Source organism: Magallana gigas, chromosome 5, assembly GCF_963853765.1.
Source record: "Magallana gigas chromosome 5, xbMagGiga1.1, whole genome shotgun sequence".
In the NCBI taxonomy this organism is placed as follows: Eukaryota; Metazoa; Mollusca; class Bivalvia; order Ostreida; family Ostreidae; genus Magallana; species Magallana gigas.
The window spans coordinates 48861081-48887371 of record NC_088857.1 but is presented as its reverse complement, the minus strand read 5'-3'; the positions used below and the strand labels follow the sequence as shown (position 1 = coordinate 48887371).

The following is a 26291-nucleotide window of genomic DNA, read 5'->3' as shown; positions in this document are numbered from 1 at the left end:
TGTATAATGTTAGCTGTTATATCCACAATAAAAAAGTTCTTGAGATGCTTAAAACTCCTCCAAAATCCTATCCCCTTTTAACTCCCTCCGTCTCACCCCTCCCCCTCTCGCTTAACGTTTTTGTTTTTCTGTGTTTTCAGCACCCCCTGAGAAAAAAAAACCCAATATTCCAATTATAGATAATCATGTGTACCAAATGCATGCGCAAATTTATATAGAGGGAACCCATAGGGTCTCAACTTCTTAAATTCACATGCTAAAAAGGGTGGTATAGTGACAAGATCACGGTCGCTTTATTATTTTTTTAAAGTATAAACAATAACATACTTTGAATCAAGTTGCGTTTGTAGTAGTTAAAATGTTTCGTTATGATTTACATGTCATGAATGAAATGACTCAAATTTTCCATGCATGCATCTACTTACCGCTCAAAAAAGCCAACAAGGGTGCTGGGGTAGTAGTCCTGAACGACTGCTGGGGCATGACTGAGCCTCGACAAATCTACAGACGACTCAGCACTACTAGCTTCTGCTTCAGGTAATTCAACAGTGGAAGCCAGGAACTCCCCTCTGAATCCAGCCAGTTCCGGCACAATGCTGATTTTGACGCTGGACTTTTCCTCCACTCTAGGCTGGGGTGCGACTTTATTTTTGCCGAATCTCTTTAATCTTTCAAAGAAAGATAATCGAACAGGCTTCGGTGGCGGCTGTTTGGGGGGTGGGCCGGACTCTCTTGCAAGGAATAAATGAGTGACGTCTTTGGCTTTATTGTCTGCTCCTTTGGGAGATTCCTGAACCGACACCATTTTAGATTTTTTGCCTGATCCGCATGATTTGCCTTCTCCACTTGGGATATGAAGGTCTCGTGCCTTTGTGGCGACATTTTCTATTTTCTGTGGAGAATCTCGAACCTTTTTAGAATGTTTGCCTGCTCCTGGGGGACATTTTCCTCTTCCACTTGGCATTTCACTTTCCGGCTGTGTCTTTGAGGTGTCGTTGTCTTTTTCCCTTAAGAATTCTAGAACTGACATCAAAGACGAACTCGCGGACGATTCCGAATAAACTGCATAATAATCTGTAGGATAAGGTGCCGTAGATGTAGAGGGCTGGCAGTCTGTAATAACAGACGAGAAAGTGTCTATATCTACAACATCTACCTCACTCCTTCTTTGTCGCCTTCTTCCAAAACGACTAAATAAATTAAACATCTTCGAAGATTTTCGCTTTCCCATGTTGATGTCTTAGACTCAATGGTAACTATGACGTCATAATAAAATACGTCATAGTTACATGTATAGCTAGCATTATTTCCCCAAAAGTTTCGCATTTTAGTTCCAATATTTTTTTTTCAATGATTACCATACATTTTTAAAATTAATATATGAAAGAAATGTCCTTGTAAAATATGAACTAAAGTGTTTTTCATTAATTATTTTTATAAAAAAAAAAAATCCGTCGCATTAAGTAAACATTACTTGACAAAATTTATTTAATATTAACATCATACGTTTATTCACAAAAATTTTTTAAAATTCCATAGTGTCTTCTTTGCAAAATAAATAGATATTCCATTTTTTTTTCGTACAAACAAAAAAAGTTTTAAATAATTTAGAGCATACGCCATTCTTTAAATAACGTGTTTCTGACACGATAATTCTAGTGAAGCATTCAATTTTTACATTCAATCATATTTTTTACCTTTGAACTCACGGTCTTTAAAAAAAAAATCCCTACAAAATACTAAGAAATATAATTATTTTTTAAGACGAAGAATTATATCTCGCGTTGAATGCCCTCTAATTTTAATGTAGTTCATACAAATCCCAAATACACAGACCCAACCTAACAGAAAGTAAACCCCAACTAAACTCTGGGTTTACTTTCTGGGTTTACTCTGGGTTTACTTCGGGTTTACTAGAGTGGACCCAGGGTAAACCCAGAGTAAACCCAAAGTAAACCCAGAGTGGACACAGAGTAAACCCAGTCAGAAGTATACCCCTGAAAGCAGACGCTAACTGTGTATTCGGAATAGACAAAGGGTAGGAATTACAGGCAGTAGGATGGTAAGATAAAATACTAGTCTGCTTTACACTTCAGTGCATACAGTTGACCTCAAAAGCAATTTCAAAGTAAACCCAAAGTAAACCCCGAGTGGACCCAAATTTTCAAAAAGTCAACCCAGAGTAAACCCCAATTAAACCCAAAAAGTAAACCCGGGGTTCAGTTGGGGTTTACTCTGGTGTTAGGTTGGGTCTGATCGGTACTGTAACTTGAAATCTTAACTGTCATAAACCACGAGAATACGATATCATCCTCGTCACTTTTATAGGTTCATTATATAACCTCTACATAAATGTGTTATTAAACAATAAATGCTTTCTTTTGTGACTCATGTGTGATATGAAGGTGGCGACATTCTTTATTTAAAAAAAGTGAAAATACCTTACGCGTTAGCGGGTTATCTATTTTTTCCCCCTGCAATGATCGTTACCTTCATAACCCGCATGGAATATGCTGTTGTTTGTGTTTATATCTTTCTTGTGATCAATTTATAAATTACTCGCAAAAGTAAGAAAAATAAATAAAAGTATTTTTAGTGAAAACAGTAGTTGGCCATAAATGAGTTCGCAAAATGGCCGACGTTTACTTTGGTCTCGCCATCACCTAATTTTTTGGACCAACTATTTCTAACAGCAAATTTGAAAGTAAAAATGACTTAGCAGACATATATGGTTCTTTTTATTATATCCTTGGGAGTGAAATACATGTAATCAAAGACTTTTCCTGGTTTAGCGATGTACAGGCTTTGTATTGAATAAAAAGGGAGACTACTCGAAAAGTAAACGATGAATTCGGGTTTCATTTTTTGACCTTTGTACTTGTGTAATCAATACTTTTACAATGTTTTTAATGATATTAATTTCTGAACGTTATGTATGCCTAAAATTGTGTTGATACTGTGTTCCTGTACCGTGGGCATAGAATTCGTGTTATTTTTGTAAGTAAAAGCTATACACGCTATAATTTACGTCAATTTTGAATGACAGTGAAAACGCATGTGTTTGTCTATTTATAAAAGTTATCCTTAATCTGTAAATTACAATGGTGAATTCCATCTCGTTACAAAGATATAGATTTTTAATTGTTTATTTTCCTTCCAGGAAAATATACCTTTTCATGAATATTGATAAAGGAAGAGCAAACCGACCTCATTGCGCATGTCCGCGGAGAACTTGGTAGTCGTTATTGTTTGCCTAATTAAATATCCAACTTGATTTTTAATATGCTGAACAGTTGTTAATTTGAAATACATACATGTATAATGAGTAAAATAAGTTTGTCATTCACGATACCCTTACTTCTGCATTAACACTTATAGTATCTATAAATAGCACATAGGGGAAAAACACAGGTCTACGTCATTTTTTTAAAGGCAGTATTTATATCTACTCACAGGCTTGTAATTTTTTCTTTTGTTTGTACCCGTATATCGGACAAATTTATGCTTTACTGAAAATATCCTTTCCTTTGTGAAACTATCACAATTATGAAGATGTTGACCCTTCACAAGTTTTGGTATGATAGGCTAAATTTAGCTGTCGATATCACGTGATAGATTGATATTCACGAGGAGGCATTACTTTCCTGGCAGGAAGATAAATATTTTTTATTGTTTAATATTTGATATATTTGATACGTGATCGAATTGAGCATTATAATTAACAGCATAAAGGTAACTTTTATTAGTAATCAAACACATACATTTTCCACTTTATTCAAAATTGACGCAAATTATAGCGTGTATAGCTTTATTTGTAAAGTGACCGTGACGAACAATGACTGTTAGGCTACAGTACGAAGCTAAGCAGTCTAATTATGATTTTATCAAACACACGAGACTCTAGTCTTGCAGTGCATCAAGCTTTTTGATTCTTGGGACTCTAAAATGATTCAGTCATCTAGCTATGCCCTTATTCAACAACTTTCATTTCGAGTTACGGTTTTATCATTACTCCGGACTTTAGTATTTAAAACTTTACCTTACAGTTTTTGCTGTATATTCCGATCATCCTTCCAATTTTAGACATTTAATACCCAACATCTGACATCTGTATGACAACTTGTTTCTGTCTTCCCACATTTTTCCCCCGTTTGGTGCCATGTTGGTGTGCAGACGATAATTGTTTATCAAAGGGGAATAACTCAAAAAATAACATCGACGAAGGCAGAAAAAAAGTCGGAGAATCATCGGATGATTTTTTAAAATTCTGGTTATCGTAGAAAATTAGCTTTATTTAAACAATAAAATGCTGTCTTTGGTGATTCATTCGGGATATGAAGGTAGCGACATTGCAGAAAAAATACATAACCCGCGTTAGCGGGTTATGTATATTTTTTCTGCAATGATCGACCCGAATGAATCACCAAAGAAAGCATTTTATTGTTTATATTAACATCTTTCTTTTAGCCAATTCATAAATTGATTAGGAAAAGTAAGTAGCATTCACTATATATAAATTACTGTTAATGTACGTAAGTACGTTAACTAAATGAAACAGCCAAATCGTCTCCTGTTAGACTTTGAGTCTGACGTCGTCATGATTATTTCATGCAGTCCGTGATTTTTTCTAGGTAGTTGTAGGTCTCGACCAATCGATAAACTGGGCGTGTCAAGTTAAAATTTGGTCCTGTCACTTTCTTGTCAGTTTCAGCCGCTGTCGATTTCGACCAATCAATAAACGGGGCGTGTAGATTTCAATCTGACTGTTTCTATAGAGCTATGAATTAACTAGTATCCCCGAGTACCCAAACTCCGTCACAAAAGGCAGAAAACATTCTGCGTTTCTCGTCAAATTATTTTTTGCGGTTTTTATCATTTGCAATCACCAAATATAACCTAAACATTATAATTTATAAAATTATTAACAAAAATATTTTTATTATTATTCAAATAAGCCCTCTGAATACGACGTTTATCACACGTGCTATCATAACTTATGAACCTAACTCCGTCACCCACATGATCTATGATACGCCAGGGAATGAAGACACATTAACAATTTAGTTTAAACTCATCTTGTATCTAGACCAAGTTATAATAAGTAAAATTGGTGTATACAATTTAAATTGTATATCATTTCATCAAAGTGAAATGATCGCCAGAATAAAAAACTGGGCCCTTGTAAAAACAATCACAATGACCTTTTCAGAATGTATGGATGCCGTTTGATTTCTGTCCTTACATATTTCAAATATATCATATCAATAATGAGTATATTAATGATTATATTATTTATTACATTTTTAATAAATGTAGCATATTCTAAATACCGACATACCGTATATATCTGTAACCCTGTATAAGGCAAAAATTACGGCATGAGCGATTTGACGTTATCATCAAGTGTAGTGCATAAACGATATTGCGGACTGAAAAAATGTATTAATAACCTTAATAAAAAATGAATTACATGTGAAATGTTTCATCTTGACCTCTCTTAAAATGACTGACCACGGTAAATAATCAAATAGGCCCGCGTGTCAGAAATATCGTTATTTTAGTAAAAGGGTGTTAGCTGATTTCACGCAATTATTGTTACATAAAATGAACAAGGTGTAATTTTGTTATGTTTGAACACACTCTTAAATTTAACCGTTGTAAATTGTTGACATTTAAATAAAAAGATTTTTGACATGCAAAAAATGACTTCATAATCGCACTTGATTTCAAATTAAACGGCGAGGAGTTTCCCGAAAGTGACGGAGTTAGGGGGCGATGCGATATAAGTTTCCGTAAGAAAGAGAGGGAATAATACTTGGTAGATGTAAATATTTTCTTTTTAAAATCTACCTTATAGAAAAAAACTATGTTACGGCGGCCATTTTGCGAACTCATTTATGGCACCTGACTGTACATCGGTACGTTAGAAAAAAGAAACAACCAAATCGTCTTTTATAGGAATTTGAGTCCGACATCATCATGGTTATTTCGTGCAGTCCGTGATTTTTCTTAGGTCGCTGTACGTTTTGACCAATCTATAAACGGGATGTGAAGAACTATGAATGTAGGATGCATTTCCATTAGAAATAATGGGGACCATACTTGTTGAATGTAAATATTATACATTTAATTACTGTCAGCTTTAATGATGAAGCTCTCCATGTAACAAATAAATTATGCTGACGAAACTTAAATAAATATTATGACCACTGTGATTCTTTAATTTAGAAGAAATGTTATCTAATATATATTTAATTGACCATTACTTCAATATCTTACGTCATTTAACAAAAAGCCCTCAAATTTGCTAACCAGTATCTATATTGATGTATTTACAGCAAAAGCATCCAATCAAACATTCTCAGATTTTAATTATTATAAACAAGATCTTCCTGAGAAAAGTTGATAATTTAAAGTGAGTCTTTTGAGCACAATGTCCTTCCAAGGACAGTATATAGTTTAATTGTATTGTCCACGAGTTTAGAAAAACATTTGGTTGTGAAGCTCCATGTCAGCCGCTGAAGATTCCGAAGATACGTCATAGGAACTTTTCCTGATGAGAGAAAAAAGAATGAGTGCCTCAAATATTGACAAGTATTACAGACCACAACTTTGTAGCAAATTTTCCGTGAGTAAATAACAGTTGGGATAAGATAAGGTCAACAATACTGTTATAAGTTATCTAGTAAATAAAATGTTAACATAATGAATATCAAAGTCAAACAATGTAGCCATGTTGTAATTTTTGCGTTTACTGCAATCGAGCAAAATAAATCAAATTTTAAAAATACAAGAAAAATGGAACACGCGATTGCACGTACATTTGTGCCCTTGATTAGCAAAAATATTGCCGTGAATTACTTATACATGTACTATATGGTGTGGCCTTACTTTTTAAGATGGACCCGCCGACACCGCTGCTGGCAGACGACCACGATGACAATGGCGATGATGACCAGGGTCACCGCCAGCAGCCAGTACAACTGGTCCGTGTCAAAGCTGGAGCTGGAGACAGGCACTCGGACAACCTCACACTCTGCAGAACAACATTGATTACTTGTATATATAACGGGGTGTTGTTTACTTACAACAGAACACAAGATAAGCTTTCTTTACATATTGTTTGGTATATGTTACCAGAACTGACCTATAACGAATCAATTAACTAAAGACATATCTTCTAACAAGAGACAGGTGAAATTCTTTTAGGGTCATGATTTTGGTCAAAAATTATTTTCCCGTTTTTAATGTTTACAATGCTTCAGCAAGGTATTTCTAATAGTCAACCAAAATTTGTGTGTCATTCGTAGAGTTATAAGAGAGATACAGAGCTCACAATTCTCTGTCAAGTCAACAAAGCTTTTGTTGACGTTTTAAAATTTTAAGTGAACTAAAGATATCAGTTTTAGATCTTATATAGTTTTAATAAAAGCTAGATCTATTTTTGTATGCTTAAAACGAATTAAAAGAGAGAGAAATTAGCTTGAAAAAGAACTTTAACTGATTAAATGGACAAATGTAAAGAAAACATGGCACAAGCCTTGTTCACATCACAGGAACCAAGCCCGTTTTAACATTAATTTCAATGTAACCATAAATAAAGACTTTCTTTATTCATGGTTACATTGAAATTAATGTTTGAACGGGCTTGGCCAGAAAAACAAAATTTGACCAAAATCGTCACCATGCCTCTTGAAATAGTCAAATTAACCTCAAAGAAGGAAACAGTTCAATGTGTTTCGAAAATGTAACTCATAAAGCAGAAAGTATTGAACTTGGTTTGTAAATTCACCTATGGTATTAACTGGACTCCACTGAAGGAGATCCAAGGAAGAATTGCAAGCTTGACAATTATCAGTCGGGCTCGACCAACCGTCGGGAATTCCACGCTCGTCAATGAAGCAATAGCCACTCTGAAAAGGAGTACATATGTATATTTGTTATACTTTCATGTTAAATACTGAAATCTGATTGGTTAAGACGCAGTTAATAATATTTACTATTACCCTCAGCGTTAGCAACGCACTTGGCAACGGGTAACATTAAAAAATGTTACATGCGCGAAAATTATGCGCGTACGGTTCGCTGTAGAATTCACGTTATTCCTATATAAAAGCAGTAAAATTTTCTTAAAAATTTTAAAAAAGACATTCAGTATAACAAAATAAATAGTGCCTGTTTGGGAGGATAACAGTTGAAATTGACACCCCTCGAAAACCATTGTCAACCTCCGCTTCGCGTCGGTTGACAATGGTTTTCTCGGGGTGTCAATTTCAACTGTTACCCTCCCAATCAGGCACTATTTATATAGTATATGTACATATCTATATGTATAATCACAAACGAAAACTTTTGTATATTTCAAGATGAAAATTTCTACCCGCAAACTGCACACTTTACCTTTAAGATAAATTGTGGTCTTCCATCTGCAGTCTGCCCAAGTTCTTGGAAGGTAGAATTGTACTCGTAAAACTCGAAAGATTCGCTGAATGTTTCCCCGTCGCTACTCACAGACACGTTAAACGTCCTAACAAATACTGGACCCATTTTCAAAGAGATGCGAGACGTGAACTTCCTTTTACTGGGTACTGGACAGGAAACAGACATCAGTGTCTGTACGTTTCCATTAATGCGTTCCTCTCCGGCAGACGTTGTACCTCCCTCAAACAAAACCTACCGGCATAACGAGAGATGAGTGACACAGATATTAATTGCATTAAAACTGTAAATTTCTTTCTTGTTTGTTTGATATAATATTTAATAATATAAACTAAAAAGTACAGAGGAAAATGGATATTGTATAGTTTGCCCTTTTGTGAATTACGGTGGTACTGGGTTGTGTTCGAGGTGAAAACGTTAGATATTTCAGATATCTTTTCGCCACGATTTTTAACGATCATTTAACTATGGCCGATCCACAACGTAAATAATTGTAGTTTACAACTTATTGTACAGTGTATTATATTGTTTTGTGATATTTTCCTCATTTTATTTAGAACGTCTAAACAAGCTTCTGCTGATCTTACATGAGTGACGTCTATCTTGCAGTGGTACGTTTCAGTTTCGGTGAAGTCGTCGCCTGCTACGAGGATCTGGTCACATGACATTTGACTGACGTCACAGATACCATCACCCTCAATGCCAAATATTTCCGGTGGTATAGTAACATTCAGAGAGCAGTCCGTGGCTCCAAAGAGGGGCGGGCAAGTGCAAGTACCTAATCGATATCACATATAAAAGTATGAGAATTTTTCGTTAAGTAGACACTTTGTTTTGAACATGCATGATTTACAATGCTAAAATACACAACCATAAATCAATCTATTACTGTATACAATTGGTTCCGGATGTTTTATAACCCAGATAGCATGACTACGTTGGGCCAACGTTGGTAATTGGTTGTACCGTTGGTCGATGGTTGGCGTTGGGCACACATTGTTGGCCCAACGTTGGGCCAACATTATTACACATCTTTCATAGCACATTGATTGCTTTGTTGGCATGACAACGTCGGGCCAACGTTGGGCCAACATAAGTAAAACATGTGATCTCTATTTGTTGGTAATGCACAGTTGGCCCAACGTTGGGCCAACATCTTACAATGCCATGAATTTCGACTAAGTGTTTGTTGGTGTAACAATGTTGAGCCAACGTTGGGCCAACATAAATAAAACATATGATCTATATTTGTTGGTAATGCGCAGTTGGCCCAACGTTGGGCCAACATAATAACATGCCATGAATTTCGACTTAGTGTTTGTTGGTGTAACAATGTTGAACCAACGTTGGGCCAACAAAAGTAAAACATATGATCTATATTTGTTGGTGATGCGCAGTTGGCCGAACGTTGGGCCAACATCTTAACATGCCATGAATTCTAACTAAGTGTTTGTTGGCGTAACATTGTTGGGCCATGGGTGGGCCAACGTAGGTAAAACATGTAATCTCATTTAATTGTTGGAAATGGGCAGTTGGGCCAACTTTGGGTCATTATTTTTACATGCTACGAATTATGACAGAGTTAAAAGAAACAAACAGATAACATAAATACAACCACAAAAATTTAAGGTATAGGTGAGTAAATAATGTGATTTGCTCTGTTAATTTTGATTGCAATTATAAGGAATTTATAGTGTCTTAATTATGTTTTAACACATGAACATGTTAATTAAAAAGTTTGTATGTATAACTAGTTGAGTTTAATCTATTTTTCTTACTTTGGAATACATAACATCATCATGATAAATTGTATGCATATCGATCTCAGTAATTTGGGTTGAAAAATAGTTAATATATGTTATTAATATAAAAAGTTTTAAACTGTCAAACGTTGGCCCAACGTTGGTTCGTTGTTAGATTTTAAACCCGACAATGAATTTTTTATTTTTTGAGAAATTTAGTGGAGCATTGTAAATTGTATTGGGCTTAATTATTTAAAACTGTTGAGTCATAGATGTTGGCCATTGTTGCTCTGTTGAGGGATGTTTATTGTTTATATAAATCTGATGAGCTGTATGTACACGTGTAGCTGGAGCGCCTATTGCATAACGAATCTTAAAGTGTCGAAATTAAGAGGCAGACGGAGCTCCTTTACTGCCCAAGTATCTAGGTCAGTGCTACTCACAGCATGGGACTGGCCAGTTTCCTTGGAGATCGGTCATCTGATATAACCAGGATGGTCAAAACTGCCACGTTTTATTTTGAATATATTGCAACCGTTGTGCGTGTACACCTATAGTAAATAGTGTTTTTTCTACTCTACGAATTATACATAAGAAGATTGGGGATATATATGCTACAAAAAGTAAGTACATGATAATTTATTATATTAACTTATGCAAGTAATAGTTTTCTTTCAAGAAATCGAATGCTTGTGCAATGTTTCTTTATATTATATAATGTTTGAATTGTCAATGAGTTAAATTAAAAAAATATAGAAGCATTCATAATCATATTATACATTCCTTTACAGTATAACAGATAACGTTAATTCATATTGCACAATAAAAATAACAACTAAAATTTACATTTTCAGCCGCAGTAAGAAAAAAACCAGACTGTGTGCCTCTGCAACAGATGTAGAGATAGGGAAGGACGGGTTCCGTTTTTCAAAGACCGTGAAGGTGAAGGGAAAAAAGGGAAGAAAGAAAAAAAAGCAAGGAGGTAACCCAAGCCACTGAACATGCTGAAGCCAGTGACCCGGACAGTGATCAGACCCTACAGTTCGATTGTTACTAAGGAATTTACATAGACAAAGAAATATGCTAGCGATTCTTTTTAATTCTAAAAAGTGTTTAAATGTATTGTAAATTTTTACTAAGAAAAAATAAAATCTGTATACTATGTTTTCGTTGCATAGAATATTTGAACTCCTGCGTCTTAATAGCCAAACAGCAAACAGGAATTAATTGAACAAGAGTGTTGAATTTAAATTGGGATTACATTGAATAAGTGCCGACATGCTACGTTTAGCCATTGAAAGTTTGATCGTTGTCACTACGTTAGCCCTCACCTGTTTACTAGGATGGACCAACGTTGACAGAGGACGTTGGGCCAATGTTATTTTCCTCGTAATCTTTACGTTGGGCCAACGTTGACCCTCAGTTGTTCATTAAGTTGGACCAATGTTGGCAGGCTACGTTGGGCCAATGTAATTTTGCTCATCGGCCCTACGTTGGTCCAACATGTTGGACCAACGTAGGCCCAACATGTTGGTCGAACGTAGGGCCGATGAGCAAAATTACGTTGGCCCAACGTAGTCTGCCAACGTTGGTACAACGTAATGAACAACTAAGGGCCAACGTTGGCCCAACGTAGTCATGCTATCTGGGAAGTATTTTACCATTTACACAAGATCCGATGTTGCTGCAGTTGTTAGGGCACGCGATGCTGAGTATTTTGTCGGCGACAGACTCAGTGTTGTTGCTCTCTGCGTTCAGTGTTGCGTTCACCCGTAGTTCTGATATACAACGGTCTATCAACGCCTCCTTTGGATTGTCGACCCATTCTAGAGAGCCATTAGTCAACTATCAAAAAAATCATACCGCCAGTTTAGAACCGATTCCGCATGGTAGTTAACAAATTTCTGCAAAAATGTACTTTCCAGAAACAGCCCTACTAGTAATCTGACTACATAATGCGTTTGATATTATAATAATTATCAAATGAAATCTAAATAAATATAAAAAAAATATACCTCAATGTCCAAGGCACAGGTTTCCACGGCATCGTCTGTGTGGACATTCGGTATATTGTTACACAGACCAAAGGCGTTAGATTTGAACATTTGCTCCCGGCAAAAGGAAGTTGCGTTTTCTATTCTGGTCAGAGTTCTTGTCTACAAATAAATGTTAATACCGGTACCAATGAAATACAAAGTCCGAACCAGAGAAACCAAACAAGCAGCTAAAGCACACTATAGTCTTACTCGTAAATCATCAATTTTTATTCGTCTGTCCCTTGGTTCTTCTCTTTTGACTCTTTTCATATTAAGGCGGTTGAACTCAAACTTTGACGACGACCTTTTGACCTCGCATCCTCCGCCCACGGCCACCACCTTTTCGCGCCGTCTGTTGCAGTTAGACACGACACTGGAGGAGCAGTCTGGCGTGCCACGCCCATCGATTCTCATCTTGATGACGTTCTTCTTACAGACACACAGATACCGCTCCTGTGGCCACTCAGCGTTATTAGGGTCGAAATCCTCGAACAAACTCTCGTTCCCAGAAACCCTTAATGAAAGTTTAAGACACAAAAATTAACTTTTGCATTTGACTTTAAATTCTTCCTTCAAAATATAGTATTCTTAATTCCGTATAATACTTTATTCAATGTCGTTTAAAATATTTTTGTAGTTCTTGGTTAAATGTTGCTAAATATTTAATATGCAGGAAGTATATCATAGATTGAACTCCCTTACTTCCAGGACTGGGAGAAGGTGTCTGGCTGCCACCTATAATCCGACCATCTGAAATTTCCACACGTTTTGTTTGCATTGGCATGATTCAAATAACTTCCGTCCCGAAGGAAGAAATCGTCCGCACATTCATTGGATAGTGTTCCGCACAGTCCTCGTGTTCGTCCGACATCTCGAATGGCGGGGTAGATTTGTAGATTCATGTATGTTTTCCCCCGGAGGTTGACTTGAATTCTAGTACCATAGGGTGTATACAACTGTTGAGCAATAAAGATTGTAACTTATAATTACCTCAATCAGTATGTTACATCAGTTGCATCACTAGAATATTCAGATCAATATTGTATGGAAAAAGCGAGGCATTTTTTTTTTTATATGTTTACATTTTATTTTGACATTCTAAAAAAAATGATGTTCTTAATCTTACGTTATATAAGTAATCATGTCTTTTCCTGACTTCCAAAGTACGGTCCATACAGGAAGTGTACATCATTCTCCGCCTCTTTCGACCTGATTGACACCTGTCAATCACAAAGACATCCTTCCCTACTTGAACCGCCACGCCACACGTGCAGTGAGGTCCAGAGTTACCACGACATGGCTTAAACCGTGCTTGAACCTGAAATACAGAATTATACCTTAAATTTACATATGCATCACAGATAGTAGTTATCGATTATGAAAAGAGGATATACAAGCATAATACTCATACATTTTTTGAAATGCTAATTTTAATTGAAAAATAAAATATTTAAGCAACAAAAATTTATACAGTCAAGATTAACCGAAAATTACTGTTTGTTTTTGAAACGTATTGATTAGGTCTTTACCTGAATAGGGGCCGTTTGATGTTGATACATGATAAAATCCCCAGCCAAGTGTACATCATATGGTCTGTAAGCAAATTATGTCAAATCAAATGATATGGGTCAATTCTACGTGTTACTGGTCATTAGAAGTAAACGAATCTTAAATCGTTTAATGGGATAATACCTTTGATCAACTAGGTCAAAAGGTGAGGGTCATTGACCGCCCTACAGTATTTCTTGGACCACTCCCTGTCACTGCCCTCCTCGATCACAATCTTGAAATTAATAAGATCTATTGTATTGCATTCATTATTTCACCATGCAGCATAAAGCCTAAATTCTTTTACTGGAAATCTTCGTTAAAAACAAAGTTTAACAATACAATTAAAACTCGGGATGTACCCAATCAAATTAGAATCACATTCCTTGATCCTCTCATCTATATCATGACAGTTAGAAGATCGCGAAGCGATCTACGTGAGCGGATCAAAGGACTTTAACCCAATCACACAGGGATATTGCCGTTAATCTGTAGGATATACCTTCACCGGGGGTAACTCGTACAACCCCCATATCGGCTGATGGAAATGAGCGTCCGTCCGTAGGACCACTTCATAAGTCGCCGAATACTCGTGTCCTTCCTCTTCTATAGCTCCCACGGGAATCTCGTAAATCCTGCTCCATTCTTTACTTTTCAGGGAAATTCCACAGTCTCTTTGGCCGGATACAGCGGCGCCTGGCAAAGGAATATCATATTATATACATGTAAAATTCTTTACTAAAACAATGTTTTATAATCTTACATTTTGTAAATCTGTAAGGAAAAATACCAACGCAACTTTATGAATATTTTTCAAATGTTTATTTTTTACTTATTGTACGTGTACAGATAGTTCAAAATTTGTATCGCTCATAGTTAAGTTTCATTCAATACGAAATAATTGAATATATGAATTTGCGTGGGCATTTTAAGAAATGGCTTAAGATTTAAATTTTAAAACACGCTTATGAATTAATAGCGTATGAGTGTTAAGATTAAAAGGATATCGCATTACCTGTGCACTGATCTTCTGATTGGTCCATCATGGCGAGAATGACGTCACACTGACTAACCAATTGCAGACAACCGATCGGTACGGTAAGTTGTATTTTGATCTTTCCCTCCTCCCCACGTTTGAACGTCACAACAGGTGTGAGAATCTTAAAACGTATGCAAAGTCAAGCACAGATGTACAATTTCATACATTTCTCCGTTTATTTTTTAAACATTTATAAACTAGGTTTTAAATGAAATTTGTTGTTTTGCTGACCTTTATTCCGAGAAACTTTTCCTGACTCTGCCTGGATTCAATGATTGACCCGCCGTTATTCAACATATGTACTGCGCATGATATCTGAAATTTATCGACAACATTGAAATATGTTCGTACCTAACATAATTTAAAGACTCGGGAGGTGATCTGCAATTCATAATTAGATAGCGTTAGATAATATATCTCTACTAACATTCCTTCCTAGAGTTTTGAAGTTGTCCCTTTGGAGATAAATATATGTTCTCTGGATATCTTCCAGCGATTCCGACAGAGAAGAATAAAACACACCGTCAAAATACCAGGAGACGTTAAATCGAACACTCCCGGCGTTGGTGGCATTGAATACGCAGCGTGCTTGGAATGCTTCACTAATGCCCTCAGGGACCAAATGGATTTCTACCTCAGCGTCGGTAATTGTTGGAACAGGAGTAGGAGCTGTTGATTTGATTATTTTTATCTCAGTCTTAATTAAACATTTCAGTATTAAAAAATATTAATTACATATATGACGATTTAATCTTGTTTAAATGAAAAAGATAGATGAAATTCAGAGCTTAAAAATTTCCCTGTCAATGAAATATGTCTCGTATGATTTTGATAGAGTACACAGAAGTAGCATTCTTGACTTTAAAATTCTACACCATTACTAACACGACAGTGGAGTTGAAGGTAGTGGGTTAAGTGTTGTAGGACTAGCTGTTGTTGGATCGCTGATGTCTGAAAGGTAGAGGATTATCCTATTATCAACAATAGGACAAAATAGGAGAAATTAATATCATTAGAACCAGCCCCCCCCCCCCCCAAAAAAAAATAACATTGCAGACAATTTGTTGCTGCCTACCATAAATGCAGTATGCACTGTCGACTATTGTTGGTCTTAGTTGATACACACGGTAATTGCCACAGTTACGAATTCTAATGGCGATAGACGTCCCACAGATCCAGTCATCAATGACACAGGCCCTTCTATCAACCACGCCTTCATCAACGCTCGGTATGCTTCCTAAAACATGAAATGGGTGTAATATAATGAATCAGTGTTTATAAATCAAGACATTGACTGTTTATATCATATAAGATTGATGGAAAAACTTATATGTTTTGGTCTAAATTCAAATTCATTAGATTAAATGATGAGTTACCATCAATCCAAATAGGATCTTTAGTTCCACAGTGATATCTTAGGGCCCTCATTGTTAAAAGATCATGCGACCCTGTTCCATACCAGCCGAAAAGCAGGCCATGGTCAGAGAGGGACTCGTTAGAGTTTGCCGGAATCTGATTGGTGTGAAATCTTTTTACAATATCCGTTAGATTTGTGTATTCTACACAGGGGTTGTTAATGTTTGTAGTTGTGAATGGTAACGAAGTCGACGTTGTTTTTGCAGGTTCTTGAGGATTTGTTGCATTTGGATATACAGTAAATGGCGTTGATGTAGTAAGATTCACAGCAATTGTGTTTGTAGTGTTTACGGGCACAAACTCATTTGTAGCGTTTCTTGAGGTTGACGTTGATAGTGTTGTAGTCACATTGTTACTTGTCGGTGGCGAACTTGCAGTTGTTGTGTTGGTCGGATAATCTGTTTTAAGAGTTGATGTTTCAGTTCTGTTTACAGAAACTGGAGTAGTAGACGAGAAGGACACAGTAGAATACACTGTTGTGCTTTTGTTAACCGATGGCTCCGTTGATATTGTTGTAGATTGATATGTATCGGTAGCAGAAGTTGACGTTAATGGTTGATGAGTGCTGTTAATTGGTGTGGTGGGTTTTAAGGTTGAATAAATTGTTGCTGAAGTAGGTTCTTGTGTTACCACAGAAGAGGTTGTAGAATTAGGTTTATGAGTTTCCAGAGTGGTTGTTGATAGCAACTGTGTAACGTTAATCGATGCTGAGGTTGACGTAATTGAAGGTTGTTGAGTTGTATGAGCTGTTGTTATATCCTGATGTGTAGTGTTGGTGGATAGTGTAGGATGTTGAGTTGAGTGAGCTGTTGTTATTGCCTGATGTGTAGTGTTAGTGGGTAGTGTAGGTTGTTGAGTTGTAATGGCCTGATGTGTAGCATTGGTGAATGCTGTAGGTGGTTGAGTTGAGGTACTGGCTGACGTGTTAGTATTCATAATTGTTGATGATTGGGATTGTGTAGTTCTCGTTGGTTGCTGTGTATCATTGATTGATGTTGTAGATCCATCGGTTGCTACAGTTGTTGTAGGTTGTTGCGTTCCATTGACTGTAGTAGAAGATTGAGGAAGCTGGGGTGCAAGAGTTGTTGTGGAATGTTGTTGTGTGGAACTTGGTGATGTTGGTGTTATTGGCTGCTGCGTGCCATTCGTTAAAGGTGTTGATTGTTGTGGTCCGACAGATGTAGAGGTTGTGTCAGGCTGAGGTTGTAGCGTTGTGGTTATCATTGATGTTTTCATGCTAGAAGAAGTAGACTGTTGTTCTTGCGTAGCCGCAGTTGTTGTCGTCGGTTGTTGTGTTGTATTGACAGTTGTTGGTTTATTTATGTCTAGAGTAGTTGATGGGTGTTGAGTATTAGATGCTGTTGTCGACGATGATGGTAGCTGAGTAGCAAGAGTTGTGGTGGACTGCTGTGTGCCATTGGTGGCTAAAGTCGTCGGTAGGTGGGTGTAAGTAGTTGTAGTAGAAGATGAAGGCTGTTGTGGGGTTGTAGCTGGCTGGTCTGTGACATTAGCTGATGTCTTAATGCTTGTTGTTGATGATACAGGTAGCTCAGGTTTCTCTGTTGTATTTGGATTACTCGATGACGTAGGTAGTTTGGTTGTTGAGGTAGTTGTAGGTCGCTGTGTATCATTAGCTGGATGAGTTAAAGAAGTGGACTGTTGAGATGCTGTAGTCGATGCTGGGGGTCTAACTGTACCATTAGCTGAAGTAGATGCCGGAGGCTGTACAGTTGATGTGTGTGGTATGTAAGAAGTAGTGCTGAGAGACTGATTAAAAGTCCACGAACTGGATGTGCTTGAATTTTGATCGAAAGTTGTATTGATAGGTGTTTGAGATGTAGGTTCCATTGAATCCGTATTTTCTGTACTTTCATCCTCATCAGTAGTAATCGGCGAGGTAGGCAACGTTGTTGTTGTTGAAATGTCGTAGTTAGGATTGGAACCTGACAAAGAACGAGCTTATTTTATCAAGTAACTAGAGGAATACATTGATAAATAGGTACATATACTTGCTATAGCATTTAATATCATCGGTGCATTATTTCTTTCCTATCACATATTTTATTTTCAAAGTTTTGTATAGTGCTATGCTTATGTACTGCTCAGATGCCTGTACGAGTAGTTACCGAAGCAGTAGGCCGAGGTGTTTGTTAGTGTTGGTTTCAGCAGGTAGACTCGGTAAGAACCACAGTTCTTCACCTTTATCAGAATACTATGGTAGCACCAGTTGTCATCTCCTCCGAGGAAACACACTGTTCTATTCACAATGCCAGCCGTAACATTCGGTATCAAACCTGCAGGTTGTTGAATATACAAAAATTTGATACAAACCGTGACAAAATATATAAAGCAGTTAATAATACAGCACGAAATAAAGATAACCTAATCTTTGTCAAAATGAGTAAAAAGTATTTTCTGCATCAAATCAAGTATCAAAATGATTTCCATGATATTTTCATTGTTTTTGGAAGACAATTGAGAGCAAGCAATCGACCCGCAGGAATGTGTACCTGTCATGTATCCTGGGTATATGGTACCACAATGGAACAGGTTGGATACAAAGTTGGGAATGTCTAGATTCCCGGCCCTGTACCACTGTTCTGACAGGTTCCTATCGTGGATGATGGAGCTGTTCTCGTTCACTGTGTTCTGTATGTACCGGTACTCATAGTGTGGGAGAACAGTGTAACTCAGGCAAGGCTCGACTTGGACAGTAGGCGGGGGACCACCAGTAGCTGGACTAGTTGGTGCCGGGGTTGGTTCTGAAATTTGGGTTCATAAATAATCCAATTAAAAATAAAAAAGGAATGGAAAACTACGCATTCAGATAATTTTTTTTAGAAAGTAGGTTTACATTGTACAAATCCTTTATTTTATTTTTATTAACTGGGTTTTATATCAATACATGTATAATTCTACGTACACCACATACATGTGAATTACCTTTTAAGACATGTATACTAAACCTTATACAGGTATGAATAAATATAATGAATAAATAATTCTACAGCTACAAAGATACATATACCAGAATTGATTGTAAAAACTTTAAGAAAGCTTATTTTCAGTAATTAAACGATATAGGAGCAGATGATGACAAAGGATTCAAGTCGCCAAAAGTGTTCTATAAGATAAAAGTTCGTGATTTGATATCTTAATTACTTAACTTAAAAAAATATATCATTTTACCTGGTTTGTCCATTCCTGAAATATATCAAAATAAAATTCATTGTGAAATGACATTGTAAAACAACTATCAAAATTTTGATTTAAATCATTTTAAATACACAGATGCAATCCTTACCGAAACAGTAGGCCTCGTCATTACTGGGAGTGGGGTACAGGTCATACACTCTGTAGTCTCCACAGTTCTTCACTTGGATTTGTAAATGGTGGACACAGAAATTACCAGCCTGGTTACCAAGGAAACAAACTTTTCGCTCCACTATACCTTCTGATATGTTTGGAATATTTCCTGGAAAGTAATTCAAACCAAATTGATTCATTTGATGTAAAATGAAAAAAAAATGAAATATGTAGTTTGCTACAACTTTTGCTTTGCTCTTTTGTAGTAAATTTTAAGTCGTAAACTGTTATTATGAAACAAAGATAAATAGTCGTCTTTGATAATAAATACATTAGAATTCGAAACGATATACCAAGGGACACGTCAAACAAAATGTAGCAAATTCGACTTTTGGTGTGGTGAAAAGGCAAAATGAAATTCCAAGCAATTCGTCCTTTTCAATTCTGAACCTTTAATGTTAATTAGTAATCAATTTACAACATAAATGATAGAATTTGCAGAATAAATGTTTGTTTTCCTTACCATCCATCCAGACTGGAAAATAGGTTCCACAATACAGATGGGAGGGGGCAATGTTGGGCATGTCCAGTGAGACCCCCGCCCTGTACCAGCCCTCCGGCAGGTGGCGGTCATGTAGCACGCTCCCCGAGGATCCATTGATCACGTTGTAGTAGTAACGGTCGTAGGCGTTAGGGAGGGGAGAGTATTTATAGCAGGGGTCAGAGGTCGGTACACTGGTCACGTTCCCAGAACCTGGCCTACTTACGGTTGTTGAGACTCTTGTAGTGGACGGAGAATCTGTCGTTTCGTCATCGTCTAATTCTTCAAGAAGTCAAAAGTTTTGTTCCTTTATATTTCTATTTTCTTCGAAGTGAATTGCTTATATTTACTTTTTCAATTGTCTTTTTGTGTGATAGCATTACGAATCAATTTTGAACCCTAAAACCCAATAACTTCATAAAGCATGAGTGACACAAAATGGGCGTGTCTTATAGCATAACCGAAAAACGGTATTGGCTGCGTCGCAGAGTAATACATAGCATGTGTTACATGAAAAATAGAGGTTTTAAAATAATATTGTTTAAAAGAGTAAAAATTGGAAATAATATAAATATAAGTAATATGGAATCATTATTTGAATATTATGAGGTGAAAATTTCGGTCGGAGCGTGGTCAATTCTACAATAAAGCCCTTCGGGCTTTATCGGATTTGACTACGTCCCGACCGAAATTATCACCTCATAATACTCAAAGAATGATTCCTTATTCCTTAACTAATGTTTAGAACTTGATTTTTGATGATAGTTTTTTATGCATCTGTAAATAAATCTGAATATGGGATAGACTGATTGCCATACTTGTTATAATATTAATGTATGAAATTTACCTGTTTTGTCCATACCTGAAATAAAAAGACGATTCTTCGTAAGTTTCGTTTCAATTCGCCTTAGAACAAAAAAAGATATTTTATTGAGACTTATAAAATCATTGTTCTCAACTCGTGTACAATTACCGAAACAGTAAGCCTCGTCATTACTGGGAGTGGGGTACAGGTAATACACTCTGTAGTCCCCACAGTTCTTCACTTGGATTTGTAAATGATGGACACAGAAATTACCAGCCTGGTTACCAAGGAAACATACTTTTCGCTCCACTATACCTTCTGATATGTTTGGAATATTTCCTGGAAAGTAATTCAAACCAAATTGGTTCATTTGATGTAAAATGAAAAAAAAATGAAATATTTAGTTTTTTACAATTTTTGCTTTGCTCTTTTGTAGTAAATCTTAAAGTCGCAAACTCTATTATATTATGAAACAAAGATAAATAGTCGTCTTTGATAATAAATACATTAGAATTCGAAACGATATACCAAGTGACACGTCAAACAAAATGTACAAAATTCGACTTATGGCGTGGTGAAAAGGCAAAATGAAATTCCAAGAAATTCGTCCTTTTCAATTCTTAACCTTTGATGTTAATTAGTAATCAATTTACAACACAAATGATAGAATTTGCAGAATAAATGTTTGTTTTCCTTACCATCCATCCAGACTGGAAAATAGGTTCCACAATACAAGTGGGAGGGGGCAATGTTGGGCATGTCCAGTGAGACCCCCGCCCTGTACCAGCCCTCCGGCAGGTGGCGGTCATGTAGCACGCTCCCCGAGGATCCATTGATCACGTTGTAGTAGTAACGGTCGTAGGCGTTAGGGAGGGGAGAGTATTTATAGCAGGGGTCAGAGGTCGGTACACTGGTCATGTTCCCAGAACCTGGCCTACTTGTGGTTGGAGAGTCTGTTGTCGGAACCCTGGTTGTATTTGTTTGGCTACTAGTTGTGTTGTCAATGTCAATTTCTTTTTAATAAATATTAATATTAATGTAAACATAATGAGGTTCTGACGGTCAATTGATGATTTGAAAGAATCTTTGAAATAAAAGTATGAATTGAGAAAGTTTACTGTTTATTTTCTTAAGACATACCCGCCTTGTTGCTTCCTAAAACAACAAACAAAGAGAGCAATTTTGATACATTGCAGTGAGAGGTTAAAATGGATATCTGCATTCTTTAACATTTTCTATTCTCATTTTTATGCCGGTCTATTTGATCTAGAATGGAATCATTTCAAGACAAATTAAGACGAAATATCATCGTACCAAAACAATATGCCTCGTCATTGCTGGGCGTTGGGGGAAGGTAATACACCCTGTAGGTTCCGCAGTTTTTCACCCTGATTTCCAGATGATGAACACAAAAGTTCCCGAAGATGTTACCAAGGATACACGCTCTTCTACTTGCCTCCCCGTCGGATATATCCGGAATACTTCCTAACGGCGGATATGTCAATAAATATAATTTGCAGGTATGTGCATTTTAATTAATTAGCAAAAGATTTAAGACTCGATGTTTGTGATATTTTTTATCGAATTCTAAAATAAATTTTATTGTGGGTTTTTGGTTATTTTAACGTATATTTGTACACATTTTCATAAAACACTACGTCTATATGTTTTAAAGTATTATAACAGAATTGCAAAAATATATAAAATGTTTTTTCTCAGGTTGTTCAAACTTTGATTTTTTACCATTATCGACTTTCTAAAAATATGAATGAATATGATATGGATTTAATTAATGTATAATTACTGAGAACTGGAAGCCAACAAGATAACTTATATAACTACCATGCACATCATTTGTAATAAAAGAAAACCATTATTCCATAAATATGATTAATTGATTGATGATGAAATTATTCGGACAGTGCGATGCACCAGAACAGGATAACACGTGGACGTAAAGACGTTTACACTACTGTAATTACCGTTCATCCAAACAGGGAAAGTAGTTCCACACTGTAGATGAGACGGGGCTGTAGTCGCCATATCTAGGGCGTGGCCCACCCTGTACCACGCCCTCTCCAGGTGCCTGTCATGTAAAACGCTGACCTCTGACCCGCTGATGTTGTTTGTGACGTAACGGTCATAAGAAAACGGGAGGGGAGAGTAGTTTTCGCACGGATCCGCTTTTGAATATGTAAGGAATGCTGAAAGAAAAATTGTAAATCAAAAATTACATTGATGACATGTGGACTGTTTCAATTTTTAAAAGTGTATTTTTTAGACACATTTAATTATTTACATTAATAAAACAATTAATTATTTGATAAATAGTTACATAAAACTTTACGAACAATCACTGCTGTTGGTAGATTATGTCATGTTAAAGAATAGAAACTTATGTAGAACATATTTGAACGAAATAGAATTTGTAATAAAATGTTGGAAACAAACGGTACTTGTACATGTAATAAGGGATTATTATCAAATTGTGGACGAGATTGTTTTTATCTATAATCTAGTTTCCTATAACAAGAATAATTTTATTTAAATATGGAATATCACAACAGTTACTGTTTCATAAACGATAGTTATAGTAGAGATACGGATTTCAAACTGACTAAGACTAAAAAGTAGTGATTATTATATAAAAGACAATACATACAACAAAACCAAAAGAAAAGAATATATCCATAAGGTGACATCTCTGTGAATGGGCCGAGGCAGAAGCTCAGCTGATTTTATAAGGGTTGATATATATTTTATTTTAGAAATATGTTTTTATTTATGGCGGTTACATTCAGGTGTGTTGTAAATCTGTATAGATATGGGTGGACAATTATTTACACTCACATGCAGATACTGTGTATAGCTGTCGACAAATTCTTCCACCCCATTGCACTCCTGTTAGACCCGGCTTACGTCGGATAGGTTTATGCATTTACAATATGTATGAATAGGTGAGGTCTATGCTATTTGTCTAGATTTTTATTGTTTTATTACTCTTGAAGAGCATTTAAGGGTGTGACACGCAGTTTGCTGTTTTTGCATCAGTTTTAAAAAAGAAGTTTTTTTTAAAACCCACCCACATTGAGTGTTCGTCGTTGGTGACTGTGTATTAAGTACTCTTTGTAGTTAACTTATTTGGAGAAAAGCGCTTATAATGGTGAACAATACAGAACAAATTCTATTTGATTGTTTTATTAACAAATATTGGCATAAGTTACAAACAGGCACGCGTTATACATAAATATGTGGCTTTCTTTGGTTCAGGAGTAAAAAAGCTAGAATTATCACTGAAGCAAAATCAAAGTAAATTGTTGGCTTCATTTGTTTTCTGCATTTGAAAAATGGAATTAGGGTTAAAAACATTTTTTTTTTCAAAGAATGACTTGCCAGGGTCAGTAAATAGCTAAAAATAGGTTTATTTGCTTAATAATACAAGTTGGCAAAAGCATTTTTAAAATAAATTGAAACTTAATAAACAAACACGTGTGTGGCATCATTTAAAGATGGCGGCAAGGTAAATAGTAAAAAAACTTCTTGGGGTTGATTGATCCTTGAAGCTGAAGGGTGACGTTAATTGATAGATTATGTATGAGAAGTGTGGTTTTAATCGCGGGGAAAAATACAAAAGTACAAACTATTTTCTCACATTTTAATGAGCGTTCAGTGATAAAACAGACACCCGTTTTTATGATTGGTTAATATTTAGGACAATGAATAGAAAACACATTGCTGCTTTTCCAGTTTTCGCGGCATATGTCTATTAAACCTGCACCTAAACAAACGGAAGTGGGAAACTCTCTTTAGTTTTGATTTTCATGAATGCATAAAACGTCCCAGGTTTTTTTTCCATACCAAATAACAATATCCGTATTTTTTGTGTACCAAGACGAAATTTAGAATTTACTCTTCAACCAATTATTCAAGCATTTCTTTTTTATCTATCTTTAAAATAACTTTGAGATATTATGCTCATTAATATTGCGTACATATACAAAATATAAACAATATGCGAGGCACCAAAATGCGAAGCCAACTAGGCAAGTACTCCAGCGTGCGTATGTTGATCAATGAACTTGTGAGCGGTGGGAGAGATACGCCCCTCAACGTTTTCTACAGTTTTTGTACCACCCCCCCCCCTTCCCCATTCACACACCATTAGTTTGTGTTCGTAATATGTTAGGGGGAGGTAGAGACAATTTTATTACTTACAGTTATATTTTGTTATTAAAATCAAACGGAAACACTGAGTGGTGTTATGAGGTGGTAAAAGTACAATCATGTTTAAGGTGGTATTTGACACCCCCATGTTGTGACGTATTATTTATTGAAATAAACAATAAAATCAAGTATAAGTTTCTTTCCCAATATTGCCATCTAACAACGTAGTACAGTGGGTTAGAGGGTTCACTACGGTCCTGGAAATCATGAGTTCGAAGTACGCTAGAGATTTTTTTTAAACCTTTTCAAAAATTTAAAAACAAAACCGTATTTTTCTGGTAAGCTATTGTAGAAAGTTCTAAATCGGCGAAATTATTTTAATTATAATGTACTTTAATCCACATTTATACCAACAGATGTTCCATACCAACCTAAGTACCATGTGTATGGAATATATCTTACGTTTTGTAGACATTTCATTGCCATATATTTCCACCATACATAAATACCATTTTCTGCTAAGCTGTTCTAGACTATCGGACATGCTATCGAACAACTCAAAATATAAGAAATGTTTCACTTTTACAAACTTCAATTTCATTGCAGCGTCATACTGGTGTAATATGTTTTACGGTGCGACCGTTGGGGCGAGCACAGCATGTGATCAAACAATGAATTATAATAAATTAATAAAATAAAATTAACAACGTGAAATTTGAATGCCAAAAAATAAAACTTACCTATTTTTCAGTAAATTTTCATTATTCATAGTTTATAAGATTTGTTATAATTTATTTATTTATATGTAGAACAATAGTTTAATCTCAGATACAATGTTGTTGAATAATAAAGATTTTAATATATAAATATTCATTGCACTGCATCTCCTCTTTTAAAGTGATTGTGATTATGATTGATTGATTGATTTCCCCCTTTTTTTTTTGCAGTAGACATTTTTTCTTAAACTTACATATAAAACTTGACTCATCATAGAGCTCCCCCCATGCTAAAATTTTTTTCATTTTTGTCAATTTATACATAGAAAATCGACTTACCATGGATTTCCCCCTCCACTTAAAAAAAAATAATTAATGTTTAATTTTATTTTTAATTTACGCTTAAAAATATTTGCTTATCATGTTAAAAGAACATGGTGTTGTCCCCCCCCCCCCCCCCATGTAATAAATGGAAGTGAAAATAAAGAAACAATTGAACTGCTAAAGAGCTGAAGGATTAGAATTTTCATGATTTATTT

At 35.8% G+C, this 26291-nt stretch overlaps 4 protein-coding genes and 1 long non-coding RNA gene across 6 annotated transcripts; 1 reads left to right on the top strand and 4 right to left on the bottom strand.

Moving 5' to 3' along the window:
• Positions 1 to 3: 3 nt before the first annotated feature.
• On the bottom strand, positions 4 to 4180 carry LOC136269442 (uncharacterized). Of its 2 annotated transcripts, XM_066086052.1 has the most exons (3): positions 4040 to 4180; positions 426 to 1113; positions 4 to 146 (listed from the first exon to the last, which is right to left on the bottom strand). In XM_066086052.1, exons 2-3 carry the CDS (start codon positions 1028 to 1030, stop codon positions 137 to 139), a joined length of 615 nt encoding a protein of 204 aa, XP_065942124.1. In that variant the 5' UTR covers positions 1031 to 1113; positions 4040 to 4180; the 3' UTR covers positions 4 to 136. The 2 variants fall into 2 exon arrangements, with proteins under 2 accessions (XP_065942124.1, XP_065942123.1); XM_066086051.1 differs by lacking the exon at positions 4040 to 4180 and having other exon boundaries at positions 426 to 1301.
• A 2102-nt stretch (positions 4181 to 6282) lies between these two features.
• LOC136275878 (von Willebrand factor D and EGF domain-containing protein-like) lies at positions 6283 to 13815 on the bottom strand. Its single transcript, XM_066086050.1, has 11 exons — positions 13747 to 13815; positions 13344 to 13535; positions 12920 to 13173; positions 12428 to 12731; positions 12197 to 12337; positions 11843 to 12026; positions 9027 to 9217; positions 8401 to 8673; positions 7793 to 7913; positions 6892 to 7036; positions 6283 to 6553 (listed from the first exon to the last, which is right to left on the bottom strand). Exons 1-11 carry the CDS (start codon positions 13774 to 13776, stop codon positions 6481 to 6483), a joined length of 1908 nt encoding a protein of 635 aa, XP_065942122.1. The 5' UTR covers positions 13777 to 13815; the 3' UTR covers positions 6283 to 6480.
• Positions 9359 to 11345, top strand: LOC117686818 (uncharacterized). The gene is made up of 2 exons (XR_004599878.2): positions 9359 to 10804; positions 11036 to 11345. It is a non-coding gene; the product is annotated as an uncharacterized lncRNA (long non-coding RNA).
• A 75-nt stretch (positions 13816 to 13890) lies between the features above and the next one.
• LOC105343226 (uncharacterized) lies at positions 13891 to 19422 on the bottom strand. Its single transcript, XM_034462595.2, has 11 exons — positions 19410 to 19422; positions 18731 to 18982; positions 18347 to 18514; positions 16181 to 18163; positions 15880 to 16041; positions 15690 to 15755; positions 15232 to 15473; positions 15036 to 15119; positions 14781 to 14925; positions 14268 to 14461; positions 13891 to 14000 (listed from the first exon to the last, which is right to left on the bottom strand). Exons 1-11 carry the CDS (start codon positions 19420 to 19422, stop codon positions 13920 to 13922), a joined length of 3390 nt encoding a protein of 1129 aa, XP_034318486.2. The 3' UTR covers positions 13891 to 13919.
• A 67-nt stretch (positions 19423 to 19489) lies between these two features.
• LOC136275637 (uncharacterized) lies at positions 19490 to 23810 on the bottom strand. The gene is made up of 9 exons (XM_066085264.1): positions 23723 to 23810; positions 22855 to 23076; positions 22187 to 22357; positions 22013 to 22027; positions 21571 to 21885; positions 21041 to 21211; positions 20915 to 20929; positions 20050 to 20349; positions 19490 to 19695 (listed from the first exon to the last, which is right to left on the bottom strand). The coding sequence occupies exons 1-9, from the start codon at positions 23808 to 23810 to the stop codon at positions 19490 to 19492; spliced, it is 1503 nt and encodes a 500-aa protein (XP_065941336.1).
• Between the last annotated feature and the right edge of the window lie 2481 nt (positions 23811 to 26291).